Source organism: Cupressus sempervirens, chromosome 4, assembly GCF_028749045.1.
Source record: "Cupressus sempervirens isolate cs-2001-9-10 chromosome 4, ASM2874904v1, whole genome shotgun sequence".
Lineage (NCBI taxonomy): Eukaryota > Viridiplantae > Streptophyta > Pinopsida > Cupressales > Cupressaceae > Cupressus > Cupressus sempervirens.
The window spans coordinates 244521146-244546997 of record NC_143121.1 but is presented as its reverse complement, the minus strand read 5'-3'; the positions used below and the strand labels follow the sequence as shown (position 1 = coordinate 244546997).

Genomic DNA, 25852 nt, shown 5'->3' with positions numbered 1-25852 from the left:
GAAAACTTGTAGTTATTGATATTAGAGGCATATTATAATGTCAACAAAAGGTGGTGTGTAATGATATGAGCATGTTACTCTTATCTTATATTTGACAACCATTTATCGATCAATATATTAATAAAGAACATTAAAAATCTCAAGTAAAGAATACGAAGAAGAATTGCTTGCCCATACTAAACTTTTTATTTTGTAATTTTACAAATTCCATGATGCAAATGCACCAAAGAGTATAAATTAATCCAATTTAATTTCACACAATACTTGGGAATACAGTTCTTAACTTCTTACAGATAAGATGACCCAGTCTTTTCAGCTTACTGAAAATCCTAAAGAATATATCACCATTCAATATCAAATGTCCATTTATATTCAAATGCTCCGGAATTTCATCATAAGATCCTTCTGTCAAGGTTTCTTTACCGAAGTAAGCCATGGATTCCCCAATATAGGTAGCTGTATAGACGCCGCCTAATTTGGTGTATTGCAAACTTGTGAACCCAACTTTTGAGGACAACATAGAATTCCTAATGCATGGAGTATCATCTTTCAGTTTCATGATCCACAAGATTTATTCGATTTACCCACCATATCCATTGCAGGAACCTGATGCTTATATAGCAATACATCATCCTCAATACTCTTATTGGTTCCTAAGTTCTAACCACCTCAAACTTTATCTATGGGATGCCTCAATTTCCTCCAGAGTTTTCCCCTTGGTTTCAGGCACAAACAATACCACAAAGGTTAAGGTAAGTGCACTGAACAGGGCATACAACATGAATGTTCCTGTAAGAAACATAACTCGATTTGAGTTTGCAATCCTATGCCAGTGATCCCAAAAACACTAAAAAAGAAATATACTTACCTGGAGTTTATGATCTGGCCATAAACTTACCTGTTTTGCTCCATTCTAAGAGTAAATTTATTGTCATTGTCACGGTCCAGGAAAGAGACCAATTGGCCACTGTTGCCACACTACCAGCAATGCCCTTGACATTGACAGGTAATATCTGTAATAGAAGAGTAGACAAGAATGAGTGCTTTGTGGTTGAGTGCCTATAAGACTGCAAATCAGAGCAAGACGAATAGAATCTTTCATTGATGGGATGTCTAGTATTAAGGGAAATTTGATCTAGAAGATTAGCATTGATAGAAGGTCAAATTATCGGAACACTATAGAAGTCCAATATCTAGATTACTTGATATACCCACAAGCTTTTGTACTGATGAGTTTGCATCAAGTGCAATTCCTTGAGAAATCGAAGTCATGCTAACTTCACTAATAGGCCATGTCTACTTTTCCAAAATTTGATTTGTTTCTTTTATGTCAAATATTTTACTGTGGGAACATCTATTTTCTGAATTGAAAGATATTCCTAAACTTTGTGTATTTTGCTGAATATTTCTCAAGTATAAATTGGAGAAGACACATTACCTCGGACATAATAATCCATGGGATGGCCCCCATACCAATAGAGTAGGAAACAACACAAACCTGTCATGAAGAGCACCAATCAGTTGAAGTATCACTAGGTGTTAACTATAATGAAATGGGATCATTTGCAGTGAAATCAGAACGCCTAGTACATAAATTTGGCTTACCAATAAACCAACTAAAGCCAAAATACTGGAAAAATAAGAAGCTGCGAGCACATTACTCTGCAAGATTCAATGAAGCATTAGATCAAATTTCAAAATGACAGCTTAATTAGGTTTCTGTCTTCAGCTGATTAAATGAACGTAAATAGCTGCTTAACAATAGGAATATTTTTTTCCCTGTTTGTACAATTCATAGATTAAAGCCTGCATACCTCATTCATCTGCTACAAAGAAATGTAATGCTGGTTGAAATGTACCTTTAGGTAGAATGCAATCCCTATAAGGAAAAGGCTAGCTGCCATTCCTGCAGATGAGATCTGGAAGAGTGAAAGAAATATTATATAATTCTCTTAGAATACTTTAGTTGAATCTGCGCATTCTTATGATCTTGTAACAGAGCATTATTAGAAACAACATATTTACTTACCATGAGGAGAAGACATCTACCAGCCTTGTCCATAAGCCATGCAATGAACAAAGTCATTGGAATCTATATGACATCATTATACAAGTTGCGTGTCAAGAAGAAAAAAAAAAAGTTTCTTTTCCAAATCTTTTATCAAGCAATTGGCTGAACTTCTAGCTTAGGACTTCACAATCACCTGCACTGCAGCGAGTCCAAGGGATGCAACCTCAGCATTTGAGATTCCTGTCGGATTTATTCGAATTAAGTAACTTTTTCTTTCTGGATTATACATTAATTTCCCAAGTAGATATCACATCCCTTGCAAACAGAAATTTTCAACTTAAAATTATCAAATATGCAGGTGCCATTTTTTTCCTTGTATTTTTGCTGTAGTACTTCCCTATCATAATTTAATGTACTTTTGAATCCCATGGTCCTACTTTTTCCATCTGTATAATTAACATAGTTTATTTTCTTCTATTCTACCAAAGCTTTTGTACTATGTGAACGTGCAATGCAGAGGTTCTAACATGGTTGTGCATGGACCACTATTTTGTTGGTAGAACAATTAATTTGTGATAAAACAACTCACCAGCTGATTCGAAAATGGAAGTACTGTAGAACATAATGCCACTTATTCCTGTCAACTGCTGCAATACAAGCAGCCCAATGCCAATCTGACAATTAACATTCTGAAATAATAAGATTCTTACACAATAAGTGTCATCAAGAAAATACCTTAAGTTCAATTCTAGCCAAGTTCTCAACATGCGATGATAATGACACCAAACAAAGCAAGTCTGAAAGAGGAAGATCAGATGCAGGAAAGCATGGATAGATTTGCAAATCTACTTTACTAAAAGGAATTATAGAAAACATTTGGGCCTAGTAGAGGTTACTAGAAAATCTGGCAGTAGAATTTGTAATGACAATGGAAAGTATTTGCCTAAAATTTAGCATAAGAAAGCTTGAAGATAGTCGAGTAAAGGGCTTAGTGTCTCATGGACTCGCTGGATTTTGGAACAAATGGTATGGTTTAGAAGCTAATGTGTCTAAGAAATGGAAAGGCACAAAAATGCGAGGGAATGTGAGCATAGACATATAATGAAATACAGTTCCATTGGAGGATATGTTTTCTTTGATTCCAAGAAAAACTTGCATCTGAAACACCTTTCAATATTGCAATTCTAAAGAACTTAGTACTAATGAGTTCAATTCATTACAAAATAATATTCTTCTTTGAGACATATAGTTGCACTTATCAACCCTTGGTCAGAGGAAATATTATGTGCCTAAAACATAATAGAAACCATGAAGCATTGACAAAAACATATTCAAGGAAAGAATCAAACTCCTTACCATATAATAAGGGTCAAATTTTTTCATGAAACAAGGGTAAGGCTTAATATTAAATATGAATCTTTCATACTAACTGTACCATTTTAAATTGTAAGCACCTATAATTAGATGCCCAAATAGCCCCCATTTTAGTGTTCTTCAGTTTCCATGTCTATTATGCTTGATCCAACCTTGAGTCCACATTATGCATTCCATCATTTTCTCTGCATTCACAACCCCCAAACCAAATTTCAAGACTTTTTGGGGGAATAAGCCAACTCTTGAAATAAGTCGACCTCCACATTATGCATTCCATCCTTTTCTCTGCATTCCCAACCCCCAAACCAAATTTCAAGACTTTTTGGGGGAATAAGCCGACTCTTGGAATAAATCGACCCAATCAGCCTACTCCCCAAGGTTTGCCTCTAAAATCCCATCAGATTTCTTTGAGTTTTGAGCTCTAAAATGCTTGTTAGGGGTATATGAGAAAGCTCCCTCTCCTCATTTGGACATAAGATAAGAAGCATTCAAGATCAAGTAATGAGAATTCAAATTCTCTCCTACAATTTCTCATCTGAAGCATATTTCAAGTATCTAAGGCATCCTTTGAAGGCAAGTTGCTCTCCCTCATGAAGGCCAAGTAGAAGAGACCTCAATTCAGCAAGAAGATCCTTATTTCGATCACACAAATATCAATGTAAACTAGGTGTGCTTCTTCAAGGCAAGAGGTATCAATCATAACAACACTAAAGACTTGTGGAGTATTTGCAGATCTATCTATTTGTGAAGGGATCCTTGACTGTTCCTCACATTCCAAAATCCAAAAACTACATAGAACCACATTCAATACAACTACAACCATTTTCATAGACATTACAACATCAAGTCCATTAATGAATGTATAAGCATATACATTTAATTCTAGTCTCTTCTTTGCATTAGCACATTTTCTTTTCATGCGAATTTCTTTTCTATTTCAAGGTTGATTCCTCAACTTGGGGTTGACTAAGGAAAACCCCTCTCTACACAACAGTATCTCTTTTTTTAGTGTATAGGAACAAAGGGTGCTCGCACTAGGATTATATCAGGAAAGTTCAAGACCTCGTCGACAATTTACAACTACAAATATTTTGGAGTGCGAGGCACAAGTCAACCTAGTCCCAAGAATAGGTTGACCAGGTGAGCATAGTCCCTCTAGATTCTCTTCATACTAAATTTACCAGTTAGTTGTAGTTCTACGCTCTATTTGTGGCAACAGAATTGAGTTGTCTTCATTTTGTCAATCTGTGCATCACAAAACTTACTATTCCTTTCTTCCTAGCCATCAATCTTGCATTGTCCAATCACATTTACCTAATCAATCCTCAATTACAGTAGAGGACCATTCCATTCACTCAAACACTTAAGCCTACTTGAGCTTAGTGGGTTCTATTGTAGCCAAGGTTCGTTTGTTGTCATAATAGGGAACCACAATAGAAACTCTTATTATTATCAACATCAATCTTTCATGTTACATTTTGGTGATCCCAATGCATGGCATTGCCATTCTTATCTGGTGTTTATATCTTATTTGATGCATTGCATTTCATTATGTTTCATATGCAATTATGCTTGATTACATTTATGTTGCGTAAACTTGGTGAATACTTGCATTGGCATTTTTAGACATTTTTATTTCCTTACCTTGTGCATATGTGTCATAACTTAAGTCCATATAAAATTCTAGTAAGAAGTTGTATACTTATGCGTTCTTTTGATCCCAATCCTTTATGTACCCTAGGAATGTTAATGATACGACTATGCCTAGTAATGATAGTCTCACTGTTGTTGAAAATCCATCTTCCCACTCCTCATGATAAAGATGAAAACTTAGAAGTCTCTCCTACCCAAGTGCATAAATTTGCCCACAATTTTGCAAAATCTAAGCAATGATTAGGTCAAGAACATGCTAATAGGTAAGCCAAATCCTTAGTAGAAGGAATGACGAAGTTGAGTCACAATGATGACAATTCTGTTGATTTGTTGTGTTAATTCCCATCTTATTGATAACGATGTTAAACCTATCAAAGCTTGTGCTCAAGATCTTGGTTTGCCTCAACCTAATATTAGTGTTGGGACCTCTATTCCCAATCTTACTTCATTACCTAGTGTTCCTACATATACTCTACCTCTCATGACTATACATGTTTCATGAAGGTAGCATTTGTCGTTGCACCAATAGCTCGAACTGTTAATGCCCAATACAAATGTTGAGACTTACCCAAATCCACGGAACAAATCTCCAAGGAGGTGCTGACCACCAAGTCAACACTCAACAATCTCCCCCTCAACACCAACTGAGCCTTCAGCTCCAACTGAAGGGAGACTCAAAGCTGTGACCCAAGGGCTCTGATACCAAATGAAGGTAGCATTTGCTGCTGTACCAAAAGCTTGAACTGTTAATGCCTGATACAAATGCCGAGACTTACCCAAATCCAAGACACAAATCTCTAAGGAGATGCTAACCACCAAGTCAACACTCAACATTTCAATCATCAATCCTAAACATGGTAATCCTAGAAATATTCCTAATCCCATCATTCTTACAAGTGTTCCATATATTTCCCAACCATCTTCCATACCTACTTTCAATAATGTCCCATTTTCATATTCCAATGCTCCTTTTGTTTCCCCTAATGTTTTGAATCTTTTACACATGTCTCTTACCAATCTATGTGTTGAATCCGCTATCAACAGTCTTCTCCTAACCATGTATCCCTGCAACAACAAATTGCCTCCATGATTTAATTCAAATTCAATATTAAAACTCGTGATGTTCCTAGTTCTTTGTCCTTAGATATCATCCATGTCGCTGTCCCTCACAACAAGCAAATGCCTCAATTGGAGACTTACACTGGAAAAGACAATCCCTTGAATCATGTGAAAATATTTGAAACTTCATGTAGCAACTTGTCTCATGATCATAAACTCATGGTTAAATTGTTTACTAGAATTATAACGAACCCTGAAGGTTCTAACTCAATTCTTGTAGTTTGACATTTTGTCCAACACTTATCATGCAAGATGTGATACCACTCTAAATAACCTAGATTGCCCATTACTCAAATTGGCACTTCTAAACACTAGAAGGTGGACTTTTAAAATGTTTTAAGTTGCTGGAATGAATTTGAGTTTGAATGTGTGCTTTGATTTTGATTGAGTTTGGGTTGAAATGTGAAGCTTTTGCAATGTGAAAGTTATACAAATATTGCAAGTACAATGAAATATAACTAATTAATGACAATTATGTCACTGCTGCTACAAATTTAATGGACTGTAATTTTATTTATTTTTTACCCAGCAGTTCAAAATATACATCCAGATGACAAGTACAACAATACTTTGCAAAGATTCATACCCAAAAAGAAGAGTACAGCTTTTTCTTGTAAATCTGGGCATGAATGGTGACTGTTGTAGCTTTTTCCAGATTATTGAATGTTTATTCAGATCAGAAAATGTATAATCTCTACCCAAAATTAGTAAACAGTGATGAAAGATGTCAAATTCCTCTGAAACAAGCACCAAACAGCCTTCTAAAGAGATCGATCCTTCCCAAAATGGGCACATGGTTTCATTGATAGATGGGACATGGCTATGAATGTCTAATATAGTCTTTCAACTTGCAGCAAACAACAATAATCTGATCGCCCTATAAACAGCCAAACACCACTGATAAATGTTCTCAAAATGATGGTAAACTTGCATATTATGGGCATGTGCTAGCCAAAGGAAGAAGGATATAAAATCTAGAATTGACTTCTCACAAAACTCTTTCATTCTACAATTAAATGTCTTCAAATTGACCCATGAATGATAAGATAAGACCCTTGTAAATGCACAAAACTCTAAAAGGCTGATGCAGAACAATGGCAAGCACAACCAGCAATCTCAGTGCAATCTTTCAATACCTCAAAGCTGAGTAATAATGGCTTCCAAACATGGAATGGCTCCTTTAAACCCTCCCTGGATAAACTCATAAAATTCAACAATATCTAAGCACAAAAAATGATCAATTCAATATATAAGAATGAGCTCTTAAGTCCCCTTTTCCTTCTTCTGAGAGCTCAAACACATTCCTTAACCATGTTGGATAAAAGATATATTCCCACATATTTGTTCTTGTTTCATTTAAAGTTATATAACTTATATAACTTTTGTGTGTGTTTCCATAGTTTTGACTTAGGCATCATTTAAAATAAAATCAAGTCACTTTACAAATTAATTGATGGGTCATGACCCCATTGTCCTTTTAGATGATCACTAAAGTGACTTTATTAAATAACTTTATTATAAGTTATTTAATATCATTAATTATACTAGTTTTTAATAATTCCTAAGTCAACCATTAATCACCACTACAAATGGGGTTTTGACTAGTCATTAGGTGCCCTTCTAAAATTAGCAACCCTCTTAATTGACTTACAATAAATAGTAAGTCATAAGAAACACTCCAAACGAAGGTAGCAAGAAACTACAACTCATGACATTCTACATTGTCCCATCACTGCCTCCAATAGCCACTACCAAATATAGTAACTGCTACGATAACTAAGTTACTATAAATAGTAATACTTTCAAACTGCTTCCAAAGAAGTGCTACTATTCTTGGATCTGGTCAGTCTCTGCTCTGCACCCTAGAGATGTACCAAAATAGAAAGTATAAGTCAACCAATATGTCCTCTCTACAAATGACGAGCCCACGAGGGTCCCAGTAATGGATGTCATCTTGGAGTCACTCAGAAAATGGGGACATTACAAGAACATTTAGAAATAAGCCCTTACAATGATATTGTTCTCTGTCTCCTTATTTCATTGACTTGTTTTAAAAACTTGCTAATGCTTTCATTTAACAATATCAAAATAAAATTGGTCCTAAGATTTTTTTGACTGATTTGATGCATTGTAAATGAGGTGTTAAAAAAATGACAGATTTTATTGGTAGATTGAAACATTTGCATGCTTAGGTTTATTATCTTGTGCTTGATATTGATGTTCAGCATATTTAAATTTCTAATAAGCAAAATGGCATTAGGGATAAGATATCGTTTGAATTTACTTCATTTACCCAATTGTGTGCAATGCTTCATAATAATTTCCTTGAGGATAATGCTTCACTTGGTTATCCTTTTTGACGAGTTGACTAGCATAACATAGCTTGCTAGATTGTCAATTTCGTCTGTGCACTACTCTTTCTCTCTAGATGACCCATAGTAAGGCAACCCTTACTAAGCTAGTTGGTCATGTCTTTGTTTCTTTCCATTTTGAGTGTTTCTTCTTTTTTATCTTAGTTTTTGATTTGATGAGGATATAAGTCACTTGAGGTCTTGGTGTGTCCTTGCCTCTTTGACCTTGATTAAACAAAATTCTAATGCTTTGATCTAGTTTACCGACATGAGGTAATCTCATACTCTTCTTAAAGTGGGGGCTAAATGTACCATCCTATATTATAAGCACCAATAATTAGATATTCAATTAGGCCCCATTTTAGAGTTCTTGGATTTTCATGTCTGATATGCTTGATCTAGCCTGATTTTTCTTTTAATTCGGCCTCTTCTCCACATTCCCAACCCCGAGAACAAATTTCAAGACATTTTGGGAGGTATAGGTCAACAGAGTTGGTCTACTCATGAGAAAAGGTTTGCCTCAAAATTTAAATTCAGGACCCATCTCAATTGTTAAGCAAGAATTCTAAAATCATATCAGCTTCCTTCGAGTTTTGAGTTCCAAAATGCTTAAGGGGTATATAAACAACCTATCTCTCCTCATTTGGACATAAGGCAAGAAGTATTCATGATCTCTCCAACAGTTTTGCATCTCAAGCATTCTCATATAGATTTCAAGTATCCAAAGCATTCTTTAAAGGAAAGCTTATCAATTGCAGCAAGCTTCTCTTCCTCATGAAGGCCAAGTAGAGGAGACCTCAATCAAGAAAGAATTTCCTTCTTCCAAACACACGAATAACAATGTGAATACTGTTCTTCTTCAAGGCAAGAGATATCAAGCATAACAACATTGAAGACGAGGATTATTTTCAAATTTATGCATCTGTGTAGGGAATTGTTGATTCTTCTCCACATTCCAAGATCCAACAACTACGTACAATCACATTCAAGACAACTACAAAATTCTTCATAGACATTATGGCATCAAGTCCATTTGTGAAGGTATATACATTTATATTTCAAATCTACATTAGCACACTTTCTTTTAATGCATATTTCCTTTCTATTCCAAGGTTGATTCCTCAACCAGGGTTTGACTGAGGCAAACCCCTCTCTACACAACATTTTCTCTCGTTTATATGTGTAGGAATAGGTGGCACTCACACCATGGTCAGATCTAGAAAGTTCAAGACCTCATCAACAATCTACAACTAGAAACAGTTGGAAGTGCAAGGAACAGGTTGACCCAGTCAATGTAGTCCTGAGAAAAGATTGATCAAGCCGACATACTCCCTCTAGATCCTCTTCAGACTGAATATACAAGTTAGTTGCAATCTCTAGGTTGTGTTTTCTAGCATCAAAACTGGTTTGTCTTCTTCCTATCAGTTTGTGCAACCCAAAACTCACTGTGTTCCTTTCTATCCTTCAATTTTTCATTGTCCAATCACATTTACCTAATCAAACCTCAATTACAACAAGGGACTATTGCACTCACTTAGGGCTTATCTTACTTGAGTCTAGTGAGTCATCTTCCTTCCAATGTGACCAAGGTTGGTTTTATGTCACTAGTAGGGAACCACACTAGAACCCCTTATTATCATCAACACCAACCTTTTATGTTACACTAATATAGTCTAGGAACTGCTTAAGATGTTTATCTGAATTGTTTCTCTGATGTTTAAGAGATAGCAAAAGGGAAGTCAGGTGTTTCAAACTCAGTACAGCCCCCATGAGTATGTGCATAAAAGAGATGGGGATGGAAAAACTTAAGATTCACAAGCTTGTGTGGTCCAATAAACTATGCTGTTTACTAATTATAGTGATTTGTGGGTGCTAAAAGCTAAGCAGTTTGTAAATCTATAGGTACATTGATCAGTGTTCAAGGTTTTGGGTGGAATAAAAAATTATAATATTAACTCAGTAAATGTCTTGTGGAGAATACAGGTTAGAAACTACTTTGAAAGAAAAGCTTTAAAAGAATAGGTAGAGATAACTAAAGGTATAGCTCAACTTTCAGTTTGTTATTTGACAAAGCATCAGGCTTAAATCATCACAACATTATAACATCTCTAACAAGGCCATCCTAATTTCAACATCTTAACCAAATGCATATAGAGATTTCATATGATTTCCTATAGATGTCTAAAACATAAATGTCACATTCTAGTTTTTGGCATTGAAATTGGAAGGTAAGAATACTTACAGTAAGAGGGAATGCATATCTCCTCTGGCATAAGTCTGACAATTTGATATTTGATTCTCGCCTGTTAAGCTCCATTGCACTCTAAAGCACAATAAATTTTCAGATCAATTGGAGGAAAGGCTCCTTCATGAAAACAACTGCCAATTTCTGACTGCAGGTTTTGCTCAAGATAGTGTTTTAGCACACTAAGGAGATTAAGGTTAAGAAGGTATTTACAAAGATGGTCTGGTAAATAAAAAATGATACAACATGTTTCTTGGCACTTGGACTACCCAATGCAAAGCCAAAAAGAATGTAAGGATTTCTTCTGTTCTGTTTTATTTCGATAGAATGGAAGAGACAAGGCATAAAGTAAATAAATGAAAGATTAAATTCTAAAAGAAAGAATTACCCTAATCTCAGTTGCCTCAAGGGAAACATCAGAGTCAAACCCACGAAGAGTTTGTAAGGAAGCTTCAAAGTCTAAATCTTTACCAATCTTAGCCTGTATGCCCATAAACACAGATTAACCAGGATAAGTTTAAGCAATGGTGAAAAGCATCAATCTGATCAAAATTGAAATTTAGGGTTAGTATGCACATTTCAAAGTCTGAATCTTTACAAATCTTAGCCTGAATGCCCTTAAACACAAGATTAACGAGGTTAAGTTTTAGCAGTGATGAAAACCATGAATTTCAAATTTTCATCATAATTTAAATGTAACACTACATTGATATATTTTTACCAGCCATCGTGGAGCTTCTGGGATTAAAAAAAGCCCAAGAACCAATAAGCAACAGGGAACTGCACCTGCATAGTCATAAAACACTGCAAATATGAGCATTATTAAGTTGCCACTCAAAGAGATTTTAATATCTTGCTTAAATTATACCTTATCCTCTCTTTCATATAATTTGCACCAACATACCTGCAATTGCAAGATGCCTCCAGGAAACAAAAATTCCCAATAGATATGCCATGAATATACCAATTGTTATGGAAAGCTGTAACACGAGTTGTCTCTTAACTTGTCACAACTCTGACTTTGCAGATGAATACCAATGACCAAATTTTACCTATAAAGATAGTTTAAAGGTTGACTTTTCAGAAAATTCAAAATACTGATAATGGGCAAGTTCTTACCATGGTGACTGTCCCAAGAGCCCCACGCAAGTGTTTAGGAGCTATCTCAGCAATATACACAGGCACCTGAAAAGATCATAACATGCAACATAGAAATTTGTAGGAATGTCTAGGACATTTTTCTTCCTGATTACTTGAAGGAGTAATCCTTGGCATTAATAATGGAAATTATTTTATTGGCTAATGTTCATATGAAGAGAAGTGGTTCAATATAGGACAATAGAACAATCTGACCAATACAGACAAATGTATAGTATTAAGAAATTAATATAGTTTCAAGTTCTTGACAATGTATCTAATATTTCAATCTCAGAAGTTGACAAGGAATTCAAGTTTCAAATGCATCTAGAAAGACCACCTCTCAATTTTTCTATGCCGGAAAGCTTTTCAAGTATATGACAAATACTGCTCTGGCAAATAATAATTTTCCAATTGTTGTCAAAACCATTCAGTGGACTTTAATTAGAATTATCTTGGCTAACATTTGTCTCTATGTGAAGAATAAGAATTAAAACTGGAAATTATAGCTTATAAATCTCACGAGGAGATAAACACTCAAAAACAGCAATTTGGTGTAAAGGGTTATGGTAAATTAATGAACTTACAGTGAATGATATGATCCCTACTCCCAAGCCTGTCAATGACCTACCTATATACAGAAATGAAGAATCCTGCACCCAGATAGCAATATTACAATTAGAATAGTCAAGCATGTGATTTTCATGTGCAAATTACAGCAGTTCCAATAGTGAACTAAAACCATGCATGTTATAATTCGAGGATTATATTTTTGTAGGCCATATTTATATAAAGCAGGATTCACCAATGGGAGAATGACATCTTGCCTTTGCCAAAAAAATCGCTATCCACCCTAGAATATTGGGTATTGAGGCTACTACCAGTGCCTGTATATGTAAAGAAAAAACTTTCAAAAAAATCAGAAATAGTAACACAGACATTTAACATCAATTAAGATGGAAAGGACAAAACTGAATTCATATATATCGGTTTATATTTCCCTTCATTGATACAATCTCTTAAAAACGTACCCCTTTTCTTCCAATATAATCAGCAAGTAGCCCACTGACCAAGGCCCCAGTCATTGCCCCAACATTCGACAGTGATCCAAATAAAGAGAACTGTATGATATTTAGTAGCCAATTCATCAACAATGGTAAGCTTGACATCTGCAATTCTAGTTGAGAGAGGCACAAACAATGCTGCAAGGGTGCAACATACCTCAGAAATGGTCAGGTTGAGATCATTCATTATACTGCTCTCAGTAGGTGATGAATAGCCAGTCTGCAACAAAGCGATTAATATCACTTTTCTTTATTTTTCCCCTTCTTAATATAACAACTATAATAAATAGCAATAAGACATTTGTGAAGTTCGTGCCAACTGTTGCACAGAAGTTTCCAAGAGTTACTTAAGAATTAATCTGGATCATTGGAATACTTTTATGATTTTATCTTTTCTTTTAAATAATTCATATTTTATGACATTACACAAGAAATTTATTTTACTATACTCTATCCTAGTAATGCTTGGAACCTGTAAGCCAGATGTTATTCTCATTGTACACTTTGCTTGTTGTGGGTTGAAAAATGAAGGTACATTTCATCTGTTATATGTCAAGCTTGCTTGAGATGTAAGGGAAACAAGTAGCTTCTTTGAGAACTAGGAAGCTCCCCCACATCTGGTTTTAGATAGGAGTTCTACAAGACCTAGCTATTTTTGCAGGGAGATTCTCTTCAGTGTCACTTGTAGAGGACAAGGATAAAGCTGATGGATTTTATCATATTGCTCCTTAATACCATCTTGTTGCCTTATTTTGGAAACCTTAATTTGTTCATTCTTGGAGATGCATAAAACCCCTTGCACCTGCCATGCTTTTAGAGTGGGACATAGTATATATTGCGTACTAGGGCACTCTTTGATAAGAAATCCACAGGAGTTGAAATGTGCACGAGCACCTCATAATCAATTCCTTCTGCGGAAAGTATGGATTAGTCTCAAATGATAAAAGAGATTTATTCGGTATAGGAAAAAGTGGAACAAATTGAAATTTCTAAATTAGCAGTAGCACTCAAAATGGCTTACACATAAAAGGATTTGATTAAAGCACAATATTGGTTGATTGAGATTTAAATCTGCACTCAGAAAGTGTAGCTTAAGAGACACTTCAAAGTGAGGAGCCCAATTCAGCTTGTTTTTCAATAGATGTAAAATTCTCTATTCCTGGATAACATGAAGAAAAAAATATACTAGCTCTACTGTGCTGACTAAAGAGGATTTTGTTCTGTTTCACTGCAAGGTAGCTGTCTTCAGGTGTGAAGTACTGAAATGGTCTCCTAGACCAACTTGATGGATTAATTCACATGTCACTCTTCCTTCACTTCTCTACAATGGCTTCTTTTAGCAAGCTGTCAAGTACCCTGCCTTCCCCACTGACATTGCTAGCAAAAAATACTTTTTGGACCTAAACAAGTTTTGTTTGATAGATGGTCCTCTCTATACTTGTTCCAAATCTCTAGTTTTTTCATTAAATATTTGACCTTTGATGGAAAGAGAAACAATAGTACTTTGTAACTAGTAGCAGCACTGATTCTGTTAGCTGACGCCATTCCCTAGAGAATGTAATCACTCTTGATGACATACAAACACTGATAACTTACTAATACTTTATTTTTCCTATGGAATGTAGCTAAGACAGTCCTTTCTTTTGCTATCATTGCTGAAGGTACTCTTAAGTTGCATTCGCCCGTTTTGATCATTTGTAGACACTAATATTATCATTTTTCTTTAGAGCTCAGTCTCCTCCATTTTGCCTACCTCTTCAGCACTCAAATAAATGATAAAGCACTGCCATAGCATTGACAAAAGTGTTGAGCCTTAGAGTTCCATCTCCATGGAATAAATATTTAATAGGTTCAGGGAAATCGTATATAGAGACAAGATGATAGTTGTAGATTCAGTACATATTTATTTTACTAAATAGTAAGCTAGTATCTACTTGCTTTCAGATTCCATTTTAATTTAACAATTTTCACGGTGACTTTAGGACCCAGACTAGGCTAAAAATCCCTTAGCTTCCTCTCTTACATTTATTATTTCTAACTCTCCCATTCAAAGACATGAATATATTTAATTAAATGAAATTTCAGGACAACTCCTTTATATATTTTCTGTTTTGTAGAATCGAAACTAAGGACAAATCAAAAAATAATTGCCACCAAAACTGAGACTGCTGCCACTTGATACATCAGTTTTGTATGCTGCTCTTGTTTAGGAACCAGGGGAAGAAGTAAAAGTTAAAAATAGCTTTACTACCACTTTAAGTTCTTTATCTGAATCAATCCATAATTAATTGATCTACTCATTTATTACTCAAAACATGACTAATTTACAACTGATAAGCTCTGGGTATTCTCCACACAAAATGGAACAACCTGAAAAACACAAATTCTCTTTTAATAAAAATGTTTTTGTTCTACGATTCTGATTAAAGATGTTTCTGTTCTGTTCCACTGCAAGGTAGCTGTCTCAGTGTGTCAAGTATTGAAATAATCTCCTAGACCTACCAATGATTAAGTCACATTTCACTCTTCCTTCACTGCCCTACAGTGGCCACTTTTAGCAAGAAATCGAGTGCCCTCCATTACCATTATTGCTAGCAAAAAAGACTTGTCAGGCCTAAGCAAGTTTTGGTTGGTAGGTGGTCCTCCCTGTACTTGTTCCAAATCTCTTTATTTTCCATTAAATATTTGACCTGTGATGGTAAAAGAATCGATAGTACTTTGTAACTAGTAATAGCAAAGACTTATTACCTCGGGCCATTCCCTAGAGAACGTTATCACTCTTGATGACCATACAATTGATAACTCTTTGATTATTTAATTTCCGGAGCAATGTAACTAAAACACTCCTTTCTTTTGCTATAATTGCTGACAGTAATCTTAAGTTGCATTCACCTAATCTGATCATTTGTATACACCTATATTTTAATTTTTCTTTAAATCTCAAATCCTCCTCCTCCATTTGGACTACCCCTTCAGCACTCAAGGTAAATGGTAAAGACTTCCATAGCTGGCAAGTATTGAGCTTGAGAGTTCCATCTCCATAGAATAGATCTTTAATAGGTTCAGGGAAATAAAATATAGAGACGAGATGATAGTTGTAGATCTAGTCAGTGCATAAGTATTTAACTAAATAGAAAACCAGCATCTACTTTTTGAGAATGTTAGCCTCATAGTAAATTGAAGCAAACTCTATAAGTAAATAATGTATGTTAATATACTTGATTGATGATAAATCTGACTATGAAGGCTTGATTTTTTATATATATATATATATAATCCTAAACCTTTATTAACATATTTATTCAAATGCTAAATGCTGATCATATAAAAATATGTATCAGTGGTAATCAGAATGCCGTTCAGTTAATATTGTGTGTCAATTCTCAATCCAAATACTGATTACATGTATTGGTTTTGTTTCACCACCGGTCAAAATATATCAAACGTTGCTTATGCTATCTTGGGCACATTACTTGAAACAATTGAGGCATGACCGTGTATGGTCATGACTCTACCTAGCATGAGCCATGTAGGGTCATGCCTCTACATGACCATGTCTCAACGCATATATATATTTGTGTGTGTGTGTGTGCGCGCGCTTATTTACAAACTGTAGAAATATATCAATTACAAATGGCAATATAGATCTCAGTTTGTAAATTCAGAACTGTACATATTTGTATTAAATTAAATCTGCCTCAGTATAATTGAAGGAAGGTCTGCACACATCAAACAGATTTATTATCATCAGCACCAACTATAAGTAAACTCGTATAAGATTTCAGAAACAGAGTTGAATAGTGTTCAAGATATTTACATCATTTGAAAAGACAATTTAGTTAGTCTCCATCAATAACGATCATTATAATTTACATGGTATTCGAGCCAAATTTGTAGAGAGATTGCTAAACTAATTTCTTAAAACAAACATTATGGCAAACAATGTTAGAGTCGAGGATAGGATTGAAGGAGCAACAGATTTCTTCTCCTGGAAAATTCGAATTACAACAATAAATTCTCAAAGAATTGGAATTAGAATCATTCATTGAGACAGACAGTTCAATACCTAAAGATGAGGCAAAAAAAGCCACTTACGAAAGGTGAAATAATAAAGCCAGAAAAATCATTGTTGATTCAGTCAAAGGTCATATTCTTCCTTCCATATCAAATCTCAAGAAAGCATTTGAAGTATTTAAAACAATTAAGGATACATTTGAGATCAACAACTCAAGTAGATTGCTTACATTAAAAAATCAACTTATGAATATGAAAATGAATAAAGGAGAGTCAATCTCATTCTACTTTGGAATAATCTTCAAAATAAAGAATCAACTATCCTCTATTGGAAACAAAGTAGAAAATCAAGATTTGTCAATAATGGCACTTAAAGGACTACCTATATCTTGGGAAGCATTCATCCAAGTCATTAGCAGACCTTCAATACTAGTTTTTGATTAATTTAAAAATGATTGCACCTCAAAAGAATCAAGACTAATTTCTAGAGGGATCATTTCAAATCAAGTTCTTTTCTCAGTCTCTAATAACAGAGGGAAGAGGAGAAAATTTAAACATAATGGGAAGAAAAATGATCAATGAAAAGGAAACAATAGAAAAGACTTTTCCAAAGTTCAATGTTAAAGTGTGAGAAATTTGGACATACCTTTAGACTTTGTCCAGAAAGGGAAAAAATTCTAGCCTCCTTGGCCGAAACAAAAAGGGAAGAAAATCTATTATTCTACTTAGCACTATCAGGTGATGTGAAATACAACAAAAATGTGTGGATAATAGATAGTGGTGCATCCCATCACATAACAGGATTCAAAGATAAGTTTGAAACTTTTGAAAGTTATACCATTCAAGGAGTTACCATTGGAGATAACTCCATCTATCCAGTAAAAGGAATTGGGACCTGTTCTATACAACTAAGAATTGGGATTGCTCTAAAATTGAGAGATGTTCTTTTCATACCTGGCATAAAAAGGAATTTATTATTCATCTCTGGACTTGCTGATGAAGGGTATCAAGTCACCTTTAATGAAGACAAAGTGTTGTACTTGCCTAAAAAATCTAACCTCAAGAATGCTATCACCATAGGGTTTAGAGATGGAACTCTATATAAACTATGTAACATCCAAAAGCAAGCTCTAAATCATGAAGTAAAAAACCCTAATGAAATGTGGCATAGAAAGCTCAAACATATTGGATTCAATACACTACCAAATATAGGAAAAATCACCACTAGAACACCTAACTTAAATTCAAACCATATAGGCATTTGTAAAGGATGTGCTCTAGAAAAGAATGTAAAAAGATCTTTTCCTCCTAGCGAACACAAATCTAAATTAGTTTTGGAACTAGTCCACACTAATTTATGTAGACCTATGCCAACACTTTCTCTTGGAGGATTCTCATACTACATAATCTTTATTAATTATTTTTCTAGGAAAACCTAGATTTATTTTCTAAAGGTCAAAGAATCAAATGAGGACCTATTGAAATTTAAAGAGTTCAAAGCAATTGTGGAAAATCAAACATTAAAAAGAATAAAAACTCTAAGATTAAACAATGGGGATGAATACACCTCTGAAAGTTTCAAAGACTTCTACACCTCTATTGGGATTAAGAGGGAGTGTATTGTACCTTATAAGCCTCAATAGAATGGGGTGGCAGAAAGAAAAAACATAACCATTGTTGAAGCAGCAAAGGCCGTGCTACATGATCAAAAATTACACTTCTCATTCTGGGTTGAGGCCACTAATACTGCTGTATATATTCAAAATAGATGCCCACACTCAATCTTAGATAACATAACCCCTGAAGAAGCCTTTACAAGAATTAAGCCTGACCTAAGTCATCTTAGAATATTTTGTTTCCCTATTTACATTCACATATCTAAAGAAAAGAGAACCAAGTTAGAACCATTTGAGAAGAAAGGAATATTTGTTGGGTACAGTGAAAACACCAAAGGGTGTAGAGTCTATATACCTGGGCAAAGATTAGTTGAAATCAGCAGAGATGTCAAATTTGAAGAAAACACTACCTTAAAACTATCCACTAGTACAGAAGATGAGCCCATCGCAGAATTAGATGAAAATCTACAAACTAAAAATCAGAGGGAGAGCATATCAAAAGAGAATGAACTATTACCCGACACAGAAAATAGAGATGTCTCTAATATCAAGAAAAGGCTATTGTGGGCAAGGAAAATGATTGAAAAAAATCATGTTGAACCAGATGAAATCTCCAGAGAGAGCAAGAAAACTAGAAATAAATCTTGCTACACTGCACTAGTGACTGAGCTTACAAAATCTGAACCATCAACTATTGAAGAAGCCCTATCTTGTCAAGCATGGAAAGATGCTATGGTCGAAGAATATCAATCCATATTATGAAACGATGTTTGGGATATTGTACCTAGGCCAAAAGACAAATCAATTGTTTCATCAAAGTGGTTATACAAAATCAAGTATGCTTCAGATGGTAGTATTGACATAAAACAAGATTTGTTGCTCGACATTTCTCTCAAAAGGCAAGTATTGATTATGAGGAAACATTTGCTCCAGTTGCTCGATACACTTCAGTAAGGACAATCATTGCAATTGCAACATCCAAAGGATGGAAGATACATCAAATGGATGTCAAGACCACATTTCTGAATGGTGTCATTAATGAAGAAGTATAAATCGAACAACCTAAAGGTTTTGTTATAAAAGACATGAACCTATATGTATGTAAACTAAAGAAATCTCTTTATGGCCTCAAACAAGCACCACGAGTTTGGCATAAAAGGATAGATAGCTACCTCTCCAAACTAGGATACTCCAAAAATGATGTTGATCCTGACATATATTTCAAAATATCTAACGATGATATATTAATACTTGTTTTATATGTTGATGAATTATTAATAAAAGGTGAAGATCATTTAATTGCAAAATGCAAACAAGATCTTATAGCTGAATTTGAAATGAAGGATTTGGGCCTACTACACTCCTTTTTGGGTTTAGAAGTATGTCAAAAGAAAGACCATATTTTTCTAAATCAAGGGAAGTACACCCATGACATATTAACTAGATTTGGTATGATGGACTCCAAACCTCTAGCAACTCCGATGGAAACAAACCTACACAAGCTAAAAGAAGAAGCTATGAATTTAGAACCCATTGACCCCGCACTATACAGACAGATCACTGGATCAATTATGTATTTAGCAAACACTAGGCCTGATATCTGCTATGCCAAAATGATGCGGGAGCATCCTAGGTGTAAGGGCAATCTTGCATCACCCAAAAATATTTTATTTTCAGTCTTTTCTATTTTAATAAGGACTAGTAGACAAGGTGGTTATTATTTATGAGAACTTGCTACTTTTAGTAAATTTGTCATATGAGCTCGGAATGTTCTCATTTTCTACAGGAAGGTTCATTTTAGAGATATAAGCCGACCATAAAAATCTCATTGCTCCAGCTTAAGTATCAGAGAAGTTATTGCAGATTTTTTATGAAAATTTTTGTAGAAAAATCTTCAGGCTCACCGTTGGAGGCCTTAGAGTGCCCGAATGAGGTCCGAAAACTTGATAGAAGGGCGCTAGCACCGTTATGAACCTATAGATCAGGAGCTGGTGTTTCCAAAAAGTGATTATAATAGCTAATCAGAGCAACTATTCGTGAGTTATGGCCTTCCCAAGTTGGGCTACCCGAAATTTCTAAAATAATTGTCAAAGATGTATTTGGCTGACTCTATATGTTTTGTTAGGGTCTGTCGGCCCTAGGTATTGAGTTTGAGCATCTAGAACCTTCTCGAGCGGCATAGAACTTCCTATTTAAGAAAGACCCGAACATTATCTAGGACAACTCTGAGTGATAGTTCGCAGCTTGTCTTGCAAATTATTGTACTGAAGGCGCCCATGTGATTTAACATTTTGTAATTCCGCATTTGCGGCGCAAATAAGTCCATATTTTTTTCTTGCATTTGTTGTTGTTCCTTTGTTTCTATTATGAATTTATGGTATCAAGGGGAGAACTCTGCATCACCCAAATGTTTCAAGTCATTTCATGTGTGAACCAAAGAAGATTCATTTGATGACTGCTAAACATATCTTGAGATATCTACGTGGTACTGTTGGACTTGGTTTGAAGTACAAAAATATTGAGATTAAACTTGAAGGATATACTGATTCTGATTGAGCTGGTTGTTCTATAAACTGCAAGAGTACTACAGGATGTTGCTTTAGTCTTAAATCAACAATAATATCTTGGTTCACTAGAAAAAAACCAACAACTGTCTTGAGTTCCACTAAAGCTGAATATATGGCAGCCTCCATGGGAGCTCGCAAAGCAGTATGGTTGAGAAAACTATTGTTTGGACTTTTTGGAAAGCAACTAAGTCCCATAGTGATTCATTGTGATAACCAGAGCTGCACCAAACTTTCTGCTAATCCTATCTTCCACAATTGATCAAAGCACATCAATACTCCATACCATTATATAAAAGACATGGTTCATAGAAATGTCATCAAACTAATTTATATCAACACTAATGAGCAAAATGCTGACATTTTCACCAAGCCTCTTCTAAGGTTGAAAATAGAATACTTCAAAGGTAAACTTGGCATGACAAATTTGTAAATACATTTGTAATTTAATCTGATATTTTCACCAAGCCTCTTGCAAGGTTGAAAATAGAGTACTTCAGAGGTAAACTTGGCATTATATATTTGTAAATACATTTGTAATTTAATCTATATTCATGAATAATTGAAAATTAGATTATTTTCAAATTTGTGTTATGAAAGGTGACGGTCTTTCATATGTGTAAGGTCACTATTGTAAGGTGACGACCTTATCAATTGTTGATTTATCTCCTAACACCAAAATTTGTTGGAGCAAGTATTATCATGGTTCTTCGGGCCAGATTTTGTCGAACACCATGAAATTAAATTGTTATGGTTCTTCGAGCCGGATCTTGTTGGACACCATAACATAAATCTATCATTGACCACACTTAAGGTGGTATTTAATCTTGTATTATATCTGCTTGAATGTTGAGAATGTTAGCCTCATAGTAAATTGAAGCAAACTCTATAAGTAAATAATGTATGTTAATATACATCATTGATGATAAATCTGATTATGAAGGCTTGATTGAATATATATATATTATCATAAACCTTTAGTTACATATTTATTCAAATGTTAAATGCTGATCATATAACAATATGTATCGGTGGTAATCAGAATGCCGATCAGTTAATATTGTGTATCGGTTCTTAATCCAAATACCGATTACATGTATTGGTTTTGTTTTACCACCAATAGAAATATATGAAATGTTGCTTATACTATCTTGGGCACATTACTTGAAATGATATGTGTTGAGGCATGACCACGTAGGGTCATGACTCTACGTGGCTCATGCCCCTACATGACCATGTCTCAACACATATATGTGTGTGCGCGCACACGCTCATTCACAAACTGCAGAGATATATCTATTACAAACAGCAATATAGATCTCAGCTAGTAAATTCAGACCTGCACATATTTGTATTAAATTAAATCTGTCTCAGTATAATTGAAGGAAGATCTTGTTATCATCAGCACCAAGGCTTATATATATATATAAAATATAAGTAAACTCATATAAGAATTCAGAAACAGAGTTGAATAGTGTTCAAGATATTTACATCATTTGAAAAGACAATTTAGTTAGTCTCCACCAATAATGATCATTATAATTTACACTACTTGTTTTTAGACTCCTTTTTAATTTAACAATTCTCAGTTACTTGAGGACCCATACTAGGCTAAAAATTCCTTACCTCCCTCTCTTACATTATATTACTTTCTAAATCTGCCCACTACAAAGATTGTTCTTCCTTCATTTGGGGACATGGATATCCTTTATTTGATGAAATTTTGGGCCAACTCCTTATTTTCTATTTTGTAGAACCAAAACTGAGGGACTAATCAAAAGGTAGTTGCTACCAAAACCAGAGACTTCTGCCACTAAATTGCATCGGTTTTATTATCATATACTACTCTTAGTTAGGACCAGGGATTGAAGTAAAAATTGAAACTAGCTTTACTACCATTTAAGTAATTTACCTGAACAAATCAACAATCAATTGTTTACAGTTTTTCTCATTCATTCCTCTCTCATTAAGAGGAGATATGCATTGAAGGATGGCTAACCTACAACACTATTGAGTGGGTGTTGCCCATGATTAGTGGGAAGGTGAACTTATTAAAATTGTCAATACTAACCTCTACTAAATGGTCTTTAAGCAATGTCATGTCACACATGACAATTCAAGGTGGGGTAATGTAAAACTTGAGAGAATGGGAACTCCTTATACCTAGGTTCTATTCTCAATTGAGCTACCTAGTTTAACAGAGGAATACCCCTAGCAAGATCCTACCTAGCTTACATCCTTTGCTAAATGGTCTTTAAGCAATGCCATGTCACACATGACAAGTCAGCATAGGTTAATGTAAATTTTGAGAGAATAGGAACTCCATGTATCTAGCTTCTATGCTTAATTGAGCTATTTGGTGCAAGTACCATAGGAATACCCCTGCGAGCTCCTACCTAGGCTATAAGGATGTGTTAGAAAGGTCATGGTTGTCGTTGCACCAAAAGATCGACCTGTTAATGCCCAATACAACTGGTAGACTTATACAACACAGGAGGTGGTTAAGCCATTCACAAATCCCGAATGGAAACATTGGCGGTTAGTTCAACAATCCCCCCTCAGCGTTAACTAAGGAGATTCAAACCTGTGACCAAGCTCTGATACCAATTGTTAGAAAGGTTAGGGTTGTCATTGCACAAAAAGATCGACTTGTCAATGCCTGATACAACCACTAGACTTATAGAACATAGGAGATGTTTAAGCTATTCACGAATCCAGAAGGGGAACATTGGCGGTTAGTCCAACAAGATAGCCCTATTAGACACCTAACAAAATAAAACACATCATACAAGAAGAATGTGAGTAGTGAAACCTCTTACAGGTGCCTCATTTCATATCCAGGCAATGTTGATTGCAAGTCACAAACAAATTTGGTAGAATTAGAACCCTAGCACATGGCTTTCCCACGGCAAGTGGGGTTTAAGCTTGATGATGCATTCATTGGGTTGAGACTAGACCTATAAGATAAGATAAGATAGATTTGTTAATGTCTAACAAGAAATCACCAAAAGGGTCTAGGGGACTGAATGCACACAACCAAGGAGACAGCAAAAAGCAGGTGTGTGGGAAAGAGCAAACCAAAAGATAACGACAAATGAAATGCAAGCAAACGAGAAAAAAGACCCCGTACAATCAAGAAAACATAACTAAATGATGAATTATATTATGAAAGGAAGCAAACTTCATCTGAACCCGTATTACAACGAAGAAAATGAGATAAATCATTTCATTCAAAATGACTGGCTACATTCATACAAGCAAACTTACAGCGAATCCCTCTTGGAGAAAAGCAAACTTAAAATATATCCCAACTAATCCATTCTCCTCAACATGATTGGTTAGATTCAAGTTTTCAACACAGGCAAACTTACTGCAAACCCACATTGCAGAAAAGCAAATTTGTTTATATGGCAGTTAATTCATTCTCCTCAAAATGACTGGTTACATACAAGAGAAGCAAACTTACTGTGAAACCATATTGCAGAGGACCCAAAGCCACAATAAGAGTACAAAGTACAGCATTAATAGAAGTTTCTTGGGCAGTAGCCTCTGGAACTTGCCTGCTACTACCACCTCTCTCAATGTTAATCCTAGAATTGCTATACCATCTATTTGTTTGATAAATCAATGGTGTCTTCGCATCTTCATCATTCTCCAAATCCCCAATTTCCAGATTCGTTCCATTAAAACTCATTTTAGCTCAAATCACAAGCACAAATTAAAAGAAAACTGACTATAATTCTAAATAAATTAACAATATATATATAAGAAAGGTAGGGCCATCTAGCGTGCCTGATAGGCAACGTATATCCATCATCCTTCATGAAGCAATAGGTTACGTGTTTGTCAAACTTTTACAATCAGTTTTACAACTGATATGTTTCAAATTTGCGCCACATCAAATTGTGGGGTCCTGTTATTGGAGGAACACGGCATATTCAGGCATCAAGAATGTGGGTGATCACAAAATGCATTGCAGAATTTATCGTAGATTTGTAAAATGTGGGAATGAAGTATAGTTTTTTGAATTCGTAAAATGTACATCCATGTCTCTGGATAGTTTCAGAATTGTCGAAAAAGCTGGACATTTCGATAACTTGGTCTGCAATGGGTCCCTCCAAAAAAAAAACAATTTACAAGTTAAATGAATAAATAAATTAAAATTGTGTTAACATTTATGTAATTATGTCGAGAGGTAAATATTTTTTATTTTGAAAAAATATTGATGTTCATTTACATGTCTGAAAAATAAAATAGAAATAAACTAAATATAATTATAACTAGCTTTTATATATATATATATAAAATAAGCCGAGAGATATACTTCTCGAGGCGTCTATTGCACTGAGTGAGATTATGAAAATAGGCGTCTCGAGAAGGATATCTCTCGGCGTATTTTATATATATATAATATATATAAGCTAGTAGCACTCGCGACGAAAGAGTGAAAGACATTATTGTTAGTAATTTACAAGAATAAATAATAATAATTATATATATTATATTAATGGTACATTATAGATTTTATATGTTCACTTCAAAAATATGCTTAATGAAATAGATTCCCTTTGGAAAAAAAATAAATCACCACCTATATAATAATTAATACAATCAAATTTTTTTTCTTTTTTTCTTTTTATTCAACTAATTAGAATTAAACTTTGGATTGAAATTAGAGTTTTCATTTGCATTAGTGTTAGCTTA

At 34.7% G+C, this 25852-nt stretch overlaps 1 protein-coding gene across 3 annotated transcripts; it reads right to left on the bottom strand.

Annotated features, from left to right (window-relative positions):
• Positions 1 to 151: 151 nt before the first annotated feature.
• On the bottom strand, positions 152 to 25218 carry LOC149560922 (sugar transporter ERD6-like 4). Of its 3 annotated transcripts, none has more exons than XM_089824889.1 (18): positions 24941 to 25218; positions 13112 to 13174; positions 12922 to 13011; positions 12718 to 12777; positions 12478 to 12543; positions 11873 to 11938; positions 11658 to 11733; positions 11475 to 11539; positions 11142 to 11234; positions 10751 to 10831; positions 2601 to 2685; positions 2205 to 2251; positions 2030 to 2092; positions 1860 to 1919; positions 1606 to 1662; positions 1439 to 1498; positions 899 to 1013; positions 152 to 789 (listed from the first exon to the last, which is right to left on the bottom strand). In XM_089824889.1, exons 2-18 carry the CDS (start codon positions 13139 to 13141, stop codon positions 677 to 679), a joined length of 1227 nt encoding a protein of 408 aa, XP_089681015.1. In that variant the 5' UTR covers positions 13142 to 13174; positions 24941 to 25218; the 3' UTR covers positions 152 to 676. The 3 variants fall into 3 exon arrangements, with proteins under 3 accessions (XP_089681015.1, XP_089681013.1, XP_089681014.1); XM_089824887.1 differs by having other exon boundaries at positions 24615 to 25113; XM_089824888.1 differs by lacking the exon at positions 24941 to 25218 and adding an exon at positions 24615 to 24900 and having other exon boundaries at positions 2601 to 2655.
• Positions 25219 to 25852: the final 634 nt, after the last annotated feature.